Source organism: Berghia stephanieae, chromosome 4 (assembly GCF_034508935.2).
Source record: "Berghia stephanieae isolate SIO BIC M18660-M18661 chromosome 4, UCSD_Bste_1.3, whole genome shotgun sequence".
In the NCBI taxonomy this organism is placed as follows: Eukaryota; Metazoa; Mollusca; class Gastropoda; order Nudibranchia; family Aeolidiidae; genus Berghia; species Berghia stephanieae.
The window spans coordinates 37,109,931-37,128,532 of NC_088363.1; the positions used below are offsets into that span (position 1 = coordinate 37,109,931).

General features: G+C 37.4%; 1 protein-coding gene across 4 annotated transcripts in view; it reads left to right on the plus strand.

Moving 5' to 3' along the window:
• LOC144970521 (uncharacterized) overlaps positions 1–14,190 on the plus strand; it is a 53,153-nt gene extending 38,963 nt beyond the window's left edge. For 3 of the 4 annotated variants that reach the window (XM_078910251.1, XM_078910250.1, XM_078910252.1), the window contains exons 7-9: positions 9,685–9,830; positions 11,014–11,218; positions 11,995–13,469. In XM_078910251.1, the coding sequence (XP_078766377.1) occupies positions 9,685–9,830; positions 11,014–11,218; positions 11,995–12,296 (653 nt within the window). In that variant the 3' untranslated portion in view covers positions 12,297–13,469. Of the gene's footprint in view, positions 1–9,684; positions 9,831–11,013; positions 11,219–11,994 lie in introns of all 4 variants that reach the window. The other variant, XM_078910253.1, reaches the window with a different exon arrangement.
• The last annotated feature ends 4,412 nt before the right edge of the window (positions 14,191–18,602 follow it).

Here is an 18,602-nt window from a genome sequence, read left to right on the forward strand (position 1 = left end):
AGTAGTAGTAGTAGTAGTAGTAGTAGTTAGTAGTAGTAGTAGTAGTAGTAGTAGTAGTAGTAGTAGAGGTCTTGTAGTAGAAATAGTAATAGTATCCGTTGGACCAAGTACATAAATATGAATATTTATACATTGCATTTCTACAGATAGCCGTGAGCAATGCGCTTCAAAATGTTTCATATTTATCCCCCCACTTCAACAAGCCGTGTGGAACCATATTTCTTTGTCATACAGCCTGTTAGGCGACCCTTGTGTACTTAAACTGTCACTACACTAACCGCCATTTCTGTAGCCAGATACTCATTCAATCGAGTGGGGTAATGTGTGTATAATTTTTCACGATTAGTCACCCATCCTATTACTATTACTGATCACACTTAGCATTGGCATTGCTCGACTTTTGTGACAAGACGAAAACCGTACCGCTAAGCCATACGGTCCATTAGTTCTAGATAGTAATAGTATAAAAGTCTATAGTTTTGTGGTATCAGTGGTTATAATAATACAGTAGTGGTAGTGCAGTTATAGTTATAGTGTAGAAGTAGTAGTTGTCTTCTGTCAAAAGGGTCATCTGAGCGAAGAGATAGGAGATAGATTCGAATTTACTCTCTTCATTACATTGACCGTATGCTTTGACTTTGATCATTTGATACGCTGTAAAAAAAAAAAAAGTATGATCCGCCTTAACCAAAGACAAGCAACCATCTTCGTTTCCCTGGACATAGATATGGTTTTGTTTACGGGAGGAGGGGGAACCATGATTATGGTTTTCCTATAATTTTTTATAAAATCAAAGAAAAAGAAGGGGTATTTTGGCGATAAAAAAAATATGATCGTGGCCTCCCTAGCTATCTCAGACTCGGAGTAAACAGCTTGAATTTATTCGCGCCAACTTCAGTTTGCTGCCTTAGCAACATGTAAACAAAAAGTTGGTTGGATGCGCATGACATTACTAAAGGTCAATTGCAGCATAGTTCGGGTCATTTATAAAAAAAATCTGGGTCACGTTTGATGTCAAATATCCGGTCACGTGATGTTGTTTATTTTATTGCACCAACTTTACTGTTCTATATAGCGCAATATCAACTTAACGTACTCAAAGCACCCTGACCAACATCAACACGTAACATATAGAACGAGACATGACGACTGTTAGGCGATATTACATTTTCATCCCCCGACAGAGACAACGCTGTTAACGGCTAGGTACTCGTTTTACACATGAATACGATGAGAAAATGTGAGTTAAGAGCCTTTTCCAAGTACTCAACTGCCCGCCGAGCGAGAACCTTCCGATCCGAAAGCGAGTGTCATACCACAAGATCGCATAGCCGCACGAAACAAAACAAAAGAAAAAAAAAATGAGCATTTATATAGCGCAATATCCACTTAACGTGCTCAATGCGCTTTACAAGGGGTCCCTGGTCAACAGCAACATTTAACATGTAGGACGAGACATGACGCCTGTTAGGCGATATTACAATTTTTCGGACAAAGACAACGCTGTTAACGGCCAGGTACTCATTTTACACCTGAGTACGGTGAGAGAATGTGAGTAAAGAGTCTTTTCCAAGGACTCAACTATGCGCCGAGCGAGGCTCGAACCCGGGACCTTCCGATCTGAAAGCGAGTATCATACCACTAGACCACATAGCCGCACAAAGAACAAAAACAAAAACAAAACAAAACATGAATCTGATTATACACAGACTTCACATTCTTTGATCCTTAATCCTCGAAGTACCACTTAACCCGAGACTAACTTCGTATGAGATTCCAAACCAGGGATTTCCTTCGTTTCGAATGAATTAATCGATGGATAAATATCGATTTGCGATATCAATATAATAGCAAGAGCAGTCGAACTCGGACTAATAAGTAGTTCTTCAGAGCCGTTGGGGCCGTGGGGCTTGAGTTTATCCCGGTTTCTATAGCGCGAAACGGACAATAGTAATTGCTTGCTACCCTTTTGATAGGATACCAGTCTATCGCAAATTACTTTCCGCCAGATCTATCAGACCCAGCTACCCAATCACTGCTGGGTGGACAGGGGGGGGGGGGGGGGGGCTTTATTGTGAAGCGAGTGCTCTACCAACTGAGCTAACGGGCCCCCACTCAGATTGATAAAACAACTCAAAAACCATAGAAAAAAAAAAAAGAAAGAAAAAGAAATGACCAGACATGCTAGAAAATCTGCAACACTTAAGTATTATGCATAATGCAATCTTTACACACGAATATGTCAAAGAACAACTTAGCTAGGGGAATTAGGGACACAAAACCCCCAAATTGTGCAAATTGGTGATGAAAGCATGAATTTTTTATGAAAAAAAGTTCTTGCTCTAAGGTTGAAATTGTGATATAGAACCACTTTCTCATTACTCCAAGAGCTAAGATATCAGCAATTTAAATCGTGTAAAAATTCACGGTGGTGATGAAACTTGCCGCCTTCACAACGACATTTTGCTTTGGTGTCAAAAGGTCACAGACTACGTCATCGGTACCGAGTACACATGTAGAACAGTAAAGTTAGGTGCCCCAAACGTAAACAAAGGTCGAGAAGCACGTGACAAACCACATGTTCCTGTCTTGACAGCTCACGTTCCAATGTAAATAATAGAAAAAAAATAACCTTTAAAATTTGGCTGTTAGGTGGCAAAAGAAACACATATTCATAAATGCTCGATCATGCATCAAATAATGTCTAGATATGGATATTTTATGGAACAAAAGGTAAAATTTTCTAAAATTTATCAAAAGTTACAGTCTATCTATTTTTAGACCAGAGCAAATTATTGCGCTGGTGTGAACAAAACGAGAATTATTCGGAGCCTGATTTTCATAATAATTTAGCCTTATATTATTATTTCTGCAACTGTTAGATTTTATGTAAACATATTTTCAATACTGAAAGTGTATTGCCTACAACTCAAACTACAAAATTGGGAGACCTATATTGTGCGTAAATTATTCCGGTCCCTAACGGAAATCACTAGCAACTTGTTATTGTTTACGTTTGGGGCACCTAACTTTACTGCTCTGTACACTGATGCTTAAATCGAAATTGGAAGTATAATTTATCATTTATTCATAACATACAACTTATCAAATCCCTTCATTTACCAAGAGAGTAACATAATTTTTAAAAATATTTGTTTTTAATCCAAAAGTATACAAATTTGGTTATTTCAAATTTTACGGCATTGGAACGCGGAACATGAGATTGTGAAATCGAAGAAATCAAAGTTTTGGTGGTCGAATACGAATACGAAAAAAAAAAAAATAATGATTTTTTTTCCCACTCATATCTTTTGTATATTCCGATAGCTTTCAAAGAGTATAATCTTTATTTTCTTAATGTCTTATTGAATTAGAATTATTTGAAAATAATAGACTCCCGCTCATGTGAAGATATCTATAAACAATGCATCGCATTCTGCGGCTGCTAGTTGTGTCGTCCGCTTTCGGGTCGGCGAGGTCACGAAACGGTGTCTACTTGAACTCTGTCGCCTTTTACCCACCTCTATAATAATAATAATAATAATAATAATAATAATAATAATAATAATAATAATAATAATAATAATAATAATAATAATAATAATAATAATAATAATAATAAATCGTCATCATCATCATCATCATCATCATCATCATCATCATCATCATCATCATCATCATCATCATCATCGTCATCATTAGCAGCATACCGAGCACCTAGATATCGCTTAAGCACCAATGTTTATGTGTCACACTAATTCAATACAGTTATATTATTATTGTGGTTTGCGTAATAATATGGTTCAAATCAAATATCAGGTTGAAAATGTCCGTATCATCATCTTCTTTAACATGGCCGTCATGAACCGCATCAACCCCATCACCAACAATCCCGTGATTAAGTCACTTAACCCATTGAATCATGGCGTTGACAATATACTAAATCTTGTGCTAACTACTAACAATTATATATTGGCAAAGTGCAGTATTGAGGTGGATTGGTCAAAATGATTAATTTGTCAAGAGGCAAAATTTTGTATCTGTCAAAGCGGAAATCTTGTGGTCAATGGTACGTGACTTTTGTAGCAAGCTAGATGGCAAGCTAGATTTGTCTGTTGGAGACCGCTCTGAGGATACACTGGAGCAAAATTATACCAAATGGCACAAATTATGTCGCTCTTGATATACGGACACAAAAAAAATCAGAAGGCTCGCTGTGAAAAATGAGAAATCACAAGAAAACTTGTCAAATTATCCCCATCTAGACAATCTCTCATCGTCCCATTGTCCAAAGAGGCAGAATATGCGTTTTCCCCTCAGATGACGTTATCACAAGAAATAGGACACATTGTATGCTTTGCAACAGTAAGATGAAGCTTCCCTCCATTCAATAATGACAAAAGACATGAACGAAAATATCCGCGTGGCTGCAGAAATTATAAACGATGTCCAGATTCTCTCCATATTCTCAAATAGCGATTTGATTGCTCAGGGAGTTCATTATCAGAAGATTTGTCATGTCCGCGAGTTTTGCTGTTGCTTAAATTGTTTCTTCTTCTTCCTCTTCCTCTTCAAGCTGAAACTTCCTCGTGGAAGGCTCAGCAGCAGTTTACCCAACTGTTTTACTGGGAGTTATCCAAATTGTTCCTAAGTCGTATAGTTGAGGGCAGAAACGAGTGAAGATGGTAGTCCACTCTAGATTGTGGCAACATAAATTTGCCAGGTTTCCTCTTGTTCTGTTGGAGGCCGTGTAATGACACCTGACCTGGTTTTTCTGACCTTTGTAAAATACATTTAGTTTATTCTTCTCTCTCCTTTCCTTAAATGGTTCCAAATGGGGTGTCATATATGACTTTGATTTGTTTGAGGATTTTGTTGAACGAATTTTATAGCTTTTTTTAGATTGATTCTATTTACCTAATTTCGGAGGTCTGATCGGGACCCCATACCTTACCGCTTTACTCGAGTGTTGGTCTAACATAAACTTTATAGCATTTCTATTTTATGGTTACTTTGTAGCCGAAGAGGTTTCTGCTCAAGAATCCCAGGGTGGAGTTTGCCTTCCTGTTGCAATGTGGTCTTTCCAGGTCAGGCGATTGTTTATCGTTATTCCGGGATACTTTGCTTTGGTGACGTCTTCAAGTGTGTTGTTGTGTATTGTGTATTATCTTTCTTTTGTTGGTAATTTTCTGGAACCAAGGTCCCGATGAAGAATTTATGAATCTTTCTTATGCCTTATTGGTCTGTACAAAAGGCTGTCATCCGGAAATAGTCTCAGTTGAGTTCCTAGCGACAATCTTTCAGGTAAATCATTGATGTAGATAAGGAACAAGAGGGGGCCTAGTACGGTACCTAGGGACACACCTGTAGTACTGGAGATGAGTCTGACATTGCTCTTTCAGTTGTTTACGATTAGTGAGAAAATCCATCATCCAGTCGTGTGTGTTACTCATGATTCCATACCTCCACAGTTTAATAGCGAAAGTATGGTAATTGACTTTATCAAATGATTTACTAAAGTCTAATAATATAGCATCTGTTTGGAGTTGTTTTATTCATGTTTTCTGTTAGGTTGTTGCAAGTTGTTATTCGTTGTGTTTCACAAAAGCGCTCCATTTTGGAGCCATGCTATATATAAAACATTCAAGTATGGAACAGAGCAGAGAGAGAGAGAGAGAGAGAGAGAGAGAGAGAGAGAGAGAGAGAGAGAGAGAGAGAGAGAGAGAGAGAGAGGGGGTCCATAAATTGCCAGAATTAATCAAGATGTATAGCAAAGAATGCTGTGAATGAGGTTGCACCCAGTCGTATGTTCACCCAATCAGGTTCAGTGACAGACTTCAGCCGCCCTACCAGGCTAACCTCAGGAAAGGAAACATTTTTAGCCTTCAATAAGACAACATAATATGGTTTTCTTGAACACACTGCCATGGAAAAAGCTGACAACGAGGTATTGGCTTATCTTGCGCCATTAAAATAATTCAAAGAGATTAGGATAAACTAGAAAAGGCTGCTTTTGAATTCTCTCAAGCCTACCAAGAAAAATGTGTTCCACAGACATTTGTCTAATAAATATGATTTTTGTTGGATCCTAATCATCTAAAAATGTTAATATACATCACCAAGAAAGTCTTTCATTTTCGAAAGTAATAGTTACCAACATCACCATAATCACTACCACTATCACCACCACCACCTCATCATCACCATACTCATCATCATCATCATCATCATCATCATCATCATCATCATCATCATCATCATCATTATCATTATCTTCATCATCATCATCATCATCATCATCATCATCATCATCATCATCATCATCATCATCATCATCATCAACATTATCGTCATCATCACCGCTAACACGATCACCACCACCTCATCATCATCCCCACCACCATTATCAATACTACTTTCTCCATAATCACCTCATCATCATCATCTTCATCATCATCATCATCATCATCATCATCATCATCATCATCATCACTACCACTACCATCACCACCACCACAACATCATCATCAACATCATCATCATCACTACCAAGATCACCACCACCACCACCTCATCAACATCATCACCATCATCACTACTATTATCACCACAATCACCTCATCATCATCATCATCATCATCATCATCATCATCATCATCATCATCATCATCATCATCATTATCACCAACATCACTGCCACCATCATCTTCACCACGATGACGACCAACACAACACAAGTAAAACTAATACCAGCACCATCTCCTCCTCTCCCATCACCCCCCTTCCAGTCCTCATAATAAAGCTATACCACCGGCCCATACGGTCCTATAGCACATAAAGTCACATTTTTAACAATGATAATTATTTAAGCCAAAATAATCAACCGCTTACACGGGCTAAAAATAATCTATTATTAAAGCGCCGAATCGTCAACAAATATTTCATGGATTACGTCCCTTTGTTTTAATATAGCTCATATAGGCGGATTTTCATCTCCCTATTTTACACTGTTAGAGGAATTTCTCAATGTGGTTCTATATCAACATCGAGTAATAGTGGTCTCAAGTTACTTTGTACCAAATTTGGTGCTTTCATCACTAATTTGCACAATTTTACCCTAATTCCCCTAGCTAACTGAGATATGGCTATAGTGTGGCTGTTTAACCATGTCATTCTGGAGAGAAAAATAACAACTCGTATTTCGCGCAGTCCCGGGTTTGAGAGTATTTGCCAAGATAATCTTCAATCTTCAATGGCTTACATTTGCAAAAGGCCCCACGGGCCCATTGCAGCAAATGTTCAGTTACAGTACAGCCCAATCAAAACAGGGAACAGTCAAAGATTACTTTGTAAAAGCAAGTTCATTCAAAACTATTTTGAAAGGTTCCAAGAATTCAACATTCGTTATGTCCGATGGCAGGACATTCCAGTCATTTATTGTTCGTGGGAAAGGCTGTGCTTGTATGTGCCTGTTCTAGTAAATGGTTGTATTTATTGTGATACATTGTATATTTGTGTAGCGTACCTATCTGATTTGTAGTTTAGGATGCTGATTTGCAAAAAGGGTTTAAATCGACTTGCACATATATTTGCAGGTCTGATAACCCAATTCCCTATGGGCTCATTGTTGTAATGGACATCTCAAAATATTGTCCATTACAACAATGTTAAACTAGGCTTATAAGTAGGTTCGGATGTCAGACCTGCATAATATGTATACGTTAGTTTCAATCGATCGATATTTGAAGGACGAGTTTTCTGGACAAAATTTTAAAACACGAGTTTTTTCCAGAGTACGACAGTTAACATGTTGATCTCCAGCTTCATTTCCTCTCTTTCTTTTACCAAATAATTTATACCACTGTCTAGCCTTAATAAGCTCAGAAGACACCAGCAAAGCCTCATCTTTCAACTAAGAACACAACACATACCGCTCAACAGTCATTAAAGCAAAATTACAAAAGACACATCCCCTTCCTGCCCCCTATGTTAACTAGTGCGGGGCGGTCCTTGGCAAGCTTAAGGACCACGGTCCTACGGTCCTTGGGAAATGAAGACCGCAAGGACCGGTCCGGTCCTTTTCGACATTGAACATTCCTGAGAGACTGTTGGAAGTGGGATCGTTCATTCTTGAACCGTTAAAGACCGCTACACGATGAAAACCGTGGTCTACAGGAGTAAAACACACGGAGTAGTCACACTCATTTCAAATTGTAACCTAATTAGAGAAGAGGGGTGATGCCTTCTTTATTTGCTCACCGTACTTCATTGTTACTTCGATAATTTAATAAAATTTGAAATTTATCCCATTAACGGAGATAATGGCATCGCCCAAGGCGTTGATCGAGTTGTTCGTGGCGTTGATACACACACGCAACTCCTACCCCCCCCCCCCCCCCCCACACACACACACACATTAGAGGGCAGCGAACATTGAAGAGTAAGAGAGAGACGTGAAGTTATAATAAGAGGGGGTGGATGAGGTAATAAGAGGGGTCGATGGTGACTTTTCGCCAGATCTAACAAACTCAGCTACCCATTCATTGCTGAGTAGACAGGGATTCAGAAAAAACTCGACTGCACCCGGGATCGATCTCTGGCCCTTTGCGTATAAAGAGAGTGCTCTATCAACTGAGCTATCGGGGTCCCCAAATATTCTATTGGACTTTTTTAAAATTCAGACGTTATAACTGGGTTTTTTTGGAAGGAAGAAACTAATGAAACTCATATTATTTGATTAGTAAAAACACCAAACGAATTTTTAATATTATTGTATTATTTTAAATGACAACACTGCGATAGAAAGGAGTGGTGACAAGAGATGGACAAAAGAAAACAAAAAATCGGATTTGCTACTTGCTAGGTTCGACACACACACACACACACACACACACCACACACACACACACAAACACACACATCTTTAGTAGTCACATACATTTCAAACAATAACCCATTAGAGAAGAGGGGTCATGCCTTCACCATAGATCATTGTCATTGCGATCATTATAGTGTAGTAAATTTTGAAATTTACCCCGTATAATGGAATCGTCCAAGGCGTGCGCCTCCTGTTCCCCCCATCTCACACACGAAAGGGCGGTTTGCGGAGTGGAGGTTGGTGGTCGTCTGCCTGTATGGTCGTCTGTGTCGTTTAGTGTATGGCAAAGGGGGGTGGGTGCGATTAATTAAGTGGGATGGGTGGTGATTGGTGGAAGATAGGCAACCGAAGGCAACTAATCGCTGGGGAAGTAGTACTAGTAGTAGGCTATGGCGCGAGACCGACGGTGATCAGACCGGTCTTCAGCGCGGCACTAGTTGAAAGGTGATAAGAAGTGAGGACCGCCGCCGGTCTTCACTATGGGACCGATCCCCGGTTCACAGCTAAAAGACCGGCACTCAGCGCGGCACTAATGTTAACACCCCAATGATACAGTAACATGCCAATTACTTGAATGTCAACCTCTTGAAGACCTGAGATGCACATTCCTCCCACCAAATCCAAGCATCAGTAACACACTTTATAATCACCTGGAACAACTACAAAAGACGTCTAACTTCTATGTCATGGCACAAGACTAAAGGCCTAGAGCTCAGGTGGTCGCTGGTTCGGATAAGTAAGTAAGTAAGAATACCACTGTCATTTCCCCTCTACTGTTATGATATTACAGTTGTCATATTCCTCAGTGCCAGAGCGTCCAGAATTTAACGTAGAGAGATGTACAAGGAACACGTCCTCCGTGTCTTTGGTGTTACGGCCTCCGATGTTTGGGAATGCCATTGATCATTATGAAATCCTATACTGCTCAGAGGAACAGAAGGCACTTGGCATGGTAAGGAAAATTGGTGTAGGAGATGAGAAATGTGTGTAAACGAAATAGCCTACACGGACAAATTATTGTGGACATAAAAAAAAAGTCCTTCAGAGCCCGAGTTTATACCGTTTTCTATAGCGTGAAACAGACAATCGCAATGGTTTGCTACCCTTTGGATAGGACGCTAGTCTATCGCAAAGACACAGCTACCCATTTACTTCTGGGTAGACAGAGGGGTCAGGAAAAAATATTGACTGTATCCGGGATTGATCTTGCTCCCTTTTAGTGTGAAGCGAGTGCTTTACCAACTGAGCTATCGAGACCCCCAAATGAGGACATATTTTAGATTTATCGAATTAACCGTCGACTCCGTAGAAAAAAATGTATGTTTAATCATCCCCACCCTTCGATAAGAAAATAGAATAGAATGATAGAAAGTTTGTCTTGTGGTTTCCTGGAGTGAAATTAAAGTAATCAGAAGAAATTATTTATCTAAACGTTAAAAAAAAGAGAGTTAAAAATTAATAATTAATCATCTACAATACGAGTTTGAAGCCATGTCGTGTCGTCTTTAATAATAATAATAATAATAATAATAATAATAATAATAATAATAATAATAATAATAATAATAATAATAATAATAATAATAATAATAATAAAATAACAATAATAATAATAATAATAATAATAATAATAATAATAATAATAATAATAATAATAATAATAATAATAATGATAATAACGTGAGCTTTTATATAGAGCAATGTCAACTAAACGTGCTCAAAACGCTCTACAAAGGGTCCATGAACAACAGCAACACGTAACATGTAGAACGAGACATGACGCCTGTCCGGCGATATTACAGTTTTTTTTCGACAGAAAGAACGCTGTTAACGGCCAGGTACTCATTTTACACTTGAGTTCGGTGAGAGAATGTACGTAAAGAGCCTTTTCCAAGGACTCAACTATGTGAGCGAGGCTCGAACCCAGGACTTTCTGAACCGAAAGCGAGTGTCATACCACAAGACCACATAGTCGCGCGGTAAAGATATATCGATAATGAGAAATAATTCTATAATCAGCTACTGGTAACGGTATTTAGGAAGTATTTACACAAGTTAAGTGGTTCTTGAATTTTTAAAAGCTTCTATTCCCCCCCCCCCCCCCCCCCCCCCCGCTCCCCTCCTTCTCTCAACAGGAGAGATACTATGCCAAAATGCCAGATGATCCTGATCTGTACAACGGCATCAACCCAGAAGCATTTCCGGTCATCCTCATAGAGAATCTCTGCCAATCAACGCATTATTATTTCTGCGCAAGCGCAGTAAACAAGAAAGGGAAAAGCGTGACCAGCGATTACGCACAATGCAAAACACTTGCAGATCGTGACTGTGTCGTACCAGGTATAACATAAGAATAATTACCACCACCATGACATCGTCATCAACAACATCACTACCACCATCACCACCACCACCATCACCATCATCATCATCGTCATCATCATCATCATCATCATCATCATCATCATCATCATCATCACATTGACGTTTCTTTATATCGATGTTTTAGAGCATTCAACATAACGAGTGTCATAAGTGCCCATTGTCTCAATATAAAATTTAAATGATGCCCTTCCGCCACGACATCATAAGATATCGTCGCCAAGTTATTCCAAGAAGGAATATAGATAATTCATCAAACAAGATGTCTGATGTCAACTGGAATCACACATGTTGTCCAAGTGAGCAAATTGGGGTTAATAAACTTGTCCAAGGAAATAACAAAACAAAAGTGTCTGTAGTGGGGCTCGAACCCGGGACCTTCCGGATAACAGTTCAATGCCTTAATCACGCTGCCACTTTGCCCCCTATTGTCTCAATATACGATTAAGGTTAATTTCCTTTTTTTTAAATCATAATTTATAGATTAACTAATTTCTGACAGGATCATTTAAAAGAATGTAGTTTTGGAAAAAAAAGTTTCATTTTGAAAACGCAACCCCACAACCACCTTTCTTATTGGTTTGTTTTGGAAAATGCTAAATTTCTTGTCAGTTTTTGATATTTGATGTAAGGCTATATATACAGAGTGCCCCAGAAACTAGCGTCATAATTACATCATCATGCATATTCATTAACACCATCATAATGCTACCCTTGTTTCCTATCATTTTCAGTCCCGTCGATAATAGAAAACAGATGCCAAGTTGGCGCCACCTCCATGACCTTGACATGTCCTAGTCTTGCAACTGTGACGTCACATCAACGCGTCCACCATTGCCTTCTTCGAAAATCCAACAACGGAGCGAGTGTTTGGAAAGGAGTAGAACTTACTTGTACGTCAGAGGAATTTCAAATCAGAAAACTACGTCCAGATAGCTGTTACAACTTTGCTGTCATCGCCTATAACGGACGGGGCGAGTGTCAGATTTCTAACGTCGTAGGGCTACAGACGAATCCATTTGACCAGTTAGTTTAGACTCCTTTTAGAACTGGGAGCTCCAAATATTATGTTTAAAAAAGGCCCCCAAAACATGAGCTTTTATATAGAGCAAAATACACTAAACGTGCTCAAAGCGCTTTACATAGGGTCTCTCTCCAACAGCAACACATAACATGTAGAACGAAACATGACGCCTGTTAGGCGATATTACAATTTTTTTTTCGATAGGACAACGCTGTTAACGACCAGGTACTCGTTTTAACCCTGAGTATGATGAGAGAATGTGAGTAAAGAGCACTTTTTAAGGACTCAATGATGCGCCGAGCGAGTCTCAAGCTCAAGACCTTCCGATGCGAAATCGAGTGTCATATCACAAGACCACATAACCGCACTATTATGAGGCAAACTTCTATCCCTTCTACTCCCGTTCCCAGATCACTAGTCCTGTATGCTTCTCAAAATTATTGTCTCCTCATGTTACTCCTAGGCATTTGTAGTTCAAACACTTGAGCCCGTCAGAACTCTAGAGAATAAATCTCGTAAACATCCCTGCATAATAAGCTGCATGAAACCTAAAATTAGTAAAACCACGAGCGCAAATGTAAATTGAACAGACTTTGCTGTCTTTAAGAAATAAGAACACAACACAAAATACAGTTTCTATCAAATTAAGAAATTAAGAAGGCACCGGTATTAAGATAAAGAACTGAACAAGTGTGTATGAAAGGTGCCAAACAAAGCAAGAAAGAAAAATGCAAGAACAAAAAACCATCCCAAAAAATCCCCAGATGAGTCCGAGTGATCTAGGGTCTATTCCAACAAGGGAATGCTGGAATAACCAAGGCATGAGCCACAGTACAGCGCCACAAATTGAACGCGAACGAGATGACTTGCTCAAGGCCACACAGCGCAGCGGCAGGTGATCGAACTCGGTACCTTCTAAATCTTTCATGTGATGACACGATATATTAATCTGTTATTATTTTTTGGAAAACCCTAACTGTGAAAATTGAATTAAAGTTAAAGTGTATCTTCAAATTGAACACAAGTCAAAGTGATACTAAGCTGCTAGAATTTGTGGATTGGAAAATGAGTATAACAGCTTTTTTTAAAAAAAGAAAAAAGAACAATATACCCAATACAGAAAGTTTCAGGCTCAAAACCCTTCCTCAGCCAACAACAACAAAAACAAAACAAAACAAAACAAAACCATAAAGACAAAAATACATTACTAAATTCCAGATTGACGACAGAGAAGTTTTGTAGGTTCTCTCTGTTGTAGAAAAAATATTGTAGAAGAGTTTTGAGCCCAAAACGTTCTGTGTAGGGTATTTCGTTCTTTTTTTTTTTTTTTTTTGAAGTTGTTATATTCATTTTTATTCAAATTGAATTAAATCAAATGCGTTGTTGTAGTTTTTTTATATTTTTAAGTACAGAATTCATAAATGTTGTAATTCCAATCATGTAAGTTTTCAACTCAATTATCTTCTTGTTGTGGATAATCATGACACTAGATATATCAGATTGAATGAGAGACTCAACATTACGAGTATTTAGCTTAATGGTGGCTTCGAAAAAATGTCACCGAAAAGTCGTCACACCGACGTATACGTATACCCCAAGCACCCCTGATGTGATATATTTAATAATTTGTTGTATTTATATCACTTATAATATAATTTACAATTATCATTAATATTGTTGTAGATAAAAAATGTTCATGATTAAAATTTATCAATTTAAAAAAAAAAACAAACAAAAAAAAACATACAAAACAGAAGTCGAGTTTATAAATATATTATTACTACTACTCGCTGCCTTTTTCTTTTATCAAAATATTTTAAAATACACATGATTGATTTCAGAAAACAATCTGGAAAGGCAAAAAAAATATATATATAGAATGTACAATAAACTTCCTTAACTGCAATGGATTAAACTGTGGCCTTTTCTCTCAAAACGGAGTCATATTGGGATGAAACAGATGAAAAAAAAATGATTATGTTGTAATGATAAAAAAAATTTCTGGGTGGGGTTCCTGACCTCCCATAGTGGGCAGGAGGACACTTACTGAGTCTTCTATCCCCCTATAACTGCTTTCCAACTTGCTTTCCTTCTTTGATTTGGAACGAAATTACTTGGTTTTGTCCTGGCCCTAGCTGGATGCCCTGGCTGGGAGGGAAACAGTCAAATGTTAATTAGTTATGGGAGATATTTTTGTTTTGTAAATCATCTCTTTGTTATGCATTGTAATATGTTTTGTTTACATATCATTTATGATTTGTAAACGTTTGAGTGTACTCTTAGATGGGATCTGTGCTTGTGTCTGGATGAGACTTTTAGGTGATCTAAAAGTATGTATTTTGATATTGTGCTCTTTGTCCTACCTTTTCTTGGGTGCTTTGATTGTAATTCTAGAGCGTTTTACTATCCCATTTTCTTCATTTTTATAGAAGCTGATATGACCTAAAGTTGCAAGCGCCGTAAAACACTTATAAACAAATAAAAAACAACAAAAAACAAAACAACAATAAAAAACAAACAAAAAAAAAAACAACAAAAAAACAAAACAAAACAAAAAAAAAGAAACAAACAAAAAAAAAAAAAAAAACAAAAAAACAAAACAAAACAACAAACAAACAAAAAAGAAAAATTGAGATATTGTTTTAGATCCTTTTTTTAAACTTGACTTTAGCAATATCCACTAAACGTGCTCAAAGCGCTTTACAAAGGGTCCATGACCAGCAGCAACACCTAAGAACGGCTCATGATGCCTGTTTGGCTTAGGCGATATTACAATCTTTTCCGACAGTGACAACACTGTTGTCGGCCAGGTACCCATTTTACACCCGAGTACGGTGATAGAATATGAGTAAAGAGCCTTTTCTAAGGACCCAATTATGCGCCGAGCGAAGCTCGAACCCAGGACCTTCCGATCCGAAAGCAAGTGTCATACCACTAGACCGCACGAACTTTTAAAAATAAACTAGATCCATCACCCTCGATAGTAGTATTATTATTTTTTATTTCCACTTCACATGGCACAGTTATTTAACCACTGAATGAAAGTCTCACTAGCCTTGTGGATCATCGCATATTATCCTCCAGGTGGCATCTGCATTGTGTGATAAAGTGGTTCGTTTTTATTTATTGTCTGATGTTGTTGTAAAAAGAGCACTTTGTACCCCCAACAATGCTCGTTTTGTTTTGTTTTTAAGGGTTTTACGGTGCTTGCAACACATTTAGGTCATTTCAGCGCCAGTAAAAAGGAAGAAAATAGGATAGTTGAAAAGTTATAGATTTCCAGTTGACAGCACACAAGAAAAAGTAAGACGAAGAGGAATTGGTTCGAATACGGAACAGATGTAGATTCCAAAAACACGCTGTCAGTGTACGTAGTTTGAGATCACCTAAAAGTCTCATCCAGACACAAGCACTAAGAGGAACACACTCAAATGTTTACAAATTATATAAATATAACAACAGAGAGGTGATTTACAAGAAAAAAAATCATCTCCCAAAACTAACTGTACATTCGACTCTTTCCCTTCCAGCTAGGGTATCCAGCCAGGGCCAGGAAAAAACCAAGTAATCTCATCCCAAGACAAAGACAGAGAGCATGTTGGAAAACAAGATATAGGAGGATAGAAGATACAGTGCCTCCCTGCCCACTATGGGAGGTCAGGAACCCCATCCAGATTTTAATGTAGTAATGACAAAAATATGAAATTTTACTTTGTTTTAAATAAAGAAACTAGATCCATCACCCTCGTTTGGTCGTATCGCATCTCCACTTCAGGTGGCACAGTTATTTAATCATTCAATGAAAGTTTCACCAGCCTTGTGGATCATCATATAATATCCTCCAGATGGCAGCAGCTTCTAACTACTATGTTATGACGATGGACCCAATCTGCAAATTCTTTACCGCACTCAAATTCTTTACCGCACTCGTGCGCCGTTGCAAACCCGCCCGGAAGCTTCGTCACAACACACCGTTCAACTAGATGCTCTGCGGTTTCGGGTTCGTTCCCACATCGGGTACATGTTGGACATGTGGAAAGTCCCCACTGATGAACAGATTTTTCCGTTAGGCAAGATCTCGACTGAAACCGATTCGCTACCACCCAGTGCCTCCTCTTACTGGTAGAGAAGCCTGGCAACTTCTCACCTACTTTCCAAATGGCGTCTGTATTTGGGCATTGTGACAAAATGATTCGTATTTTGGACGTTGTTGGATAAAATGCACTTTGTATCCCCCAACGATGCTTTTGTTTTGTTTTGCTTTAAGGGTTTTACGGCGCTTGCAACACATTTAGGTCATTTCAGCGCCAGTAAAAAAGGGAGAAAATGGGATAGTCAAAAATAGTTATAGATTTACAATTGGAAGCACACAAGAAAGAGTAAGAAAAATAGGAAGGCTTCAAGTACGGAACAGATATAGATTCCAAGAGCACGCTATCAGTGTACGTAGTTTGAGATCACCTAGAAGTCTCATCCAGATACAAACAAAAGACCACACTAAGAGGAATACACTTAAATGTTTACAGGCCGATATATATATATATATATATATATATATATACATACATACATAAAACAGTACAGAACAGACGATTTACAAGGAAAAACTGTTTCCCTCCTAGCCAAGGACTCCAGCCAGGGCCAGGACAAAAAGTAATCTCATTCCAAGCCAAAGATAGAAAGCAATTGGAAAACAGATACAGAGGGATAGACGACGCCAAAAGTACCTCCCTGCTCAAACTTACAGTGTAATCCACACACAAAAAAAAATAATTCTGATTCGAAACACCATCATTATATGAAAAAATAATTTTATTGAGTCAATGCCATGGTGCATAGGATTACATTTATCATTCTTCAAAATTTCTCGGTGGAAAGAGGTTCAACACCAGAAAGAAAATCACAATAAATGAAAGCGCGAAGTATTCATATCTATATTTTCGCTTTGTCAATAAGTAAACATGTTTTTGTCAGTATGGAGTATAACTCTGGCAAATTAATATCAAAACTTAATATTTTATTACAGATAATTACAAGTTAAAATCACTCGAGCTATCCTTGTGATTTGGTTAATTTAATAAATTATTGTCAGTCGATGAAACAATCATGCTGGGATGGTGGAAATGGTCAAAATATAGGCTTGGTGGAAAATATAATACCAATTTACAGTTACACTTGTTGGTCAAAAGCAGTCAAAAATATCTGTAAACCAATGGATGTTTTTGTATTTGGTGTCGTCTGATAAATGCTATAAGCTCAATTTGAAATGAAACAGGCTTACTTGTAGAATATTTCATCCATGTTTAGAACAATATTAACTTTTGATTATGTATGCCAGCAATTTTGTTTATTAGTAATGATGATGATATGAATAACAACAAAAATATCAATAATAATAAAAATAATAATTAAAAAAACAAAAAAAACAAAAAAAAACCCAACAAAAAACAACAAAATAATAATAATAAATAATAATAATAATAATAATAATAATAATAATAATAATAATAATAATAATAATAATAATAATAACAACAATAACAATAATAAAACAATGTGGAGTATCAAGTCAAAAAAAAAAAGGAGAATCAAAACCACTGCCAAGAAGAGTTATGATCTAGATGAAACCAAATTGGATCATGAGTTAAAACGGCAATCCAAATATACATAGGAACAACAGAAAAAGAATGGCACTGTGGATGGACATATAAATATCATATTAGGAATAGTATCGCACAAAACTTCTGGACATAATTATTATACAAGACCTGTATAACTATGATGAATATAATATGGGTCTTAGGAATGCACTAAACGCGTAATCTATTATATTTTGTCTTTCCTCGTTTAAGACCAGAAAAAAAAAATTAATCTAAATTCCACGGCATAAAAGCCTTGTTTTATCTTAATAAATTAACACAATTTTGATAAACCCCTTCTTCTGACACAATTCTGATACAGCATACATCAGATATTCATTTTGTCCAAGATCATATGGTGTCATTGTACTATAAGTCGCGCTGGTCAACATTTATGTATTAATTATTTTATTTTTTTGTCGCGATGTGACCCCACTGTAACCATTCTACAAAAATCATCCGTTATTCATAAAATTAAAAATGCATTTAATACGGATTTCATTATCACAGCGACAGATGTTGAATTAATTAAATTAAACAATCGTTTGCATACAATTGTGTTTTTAAATTACATATAGCACTGTTTCAAATATCAACTCTACTGGGATACCAAGAAGAGAAAATTCACACTGTGGAGGTTTTTTTTTTTTTTTGGGGGGGGGGGGGGGGGGGGGGAATC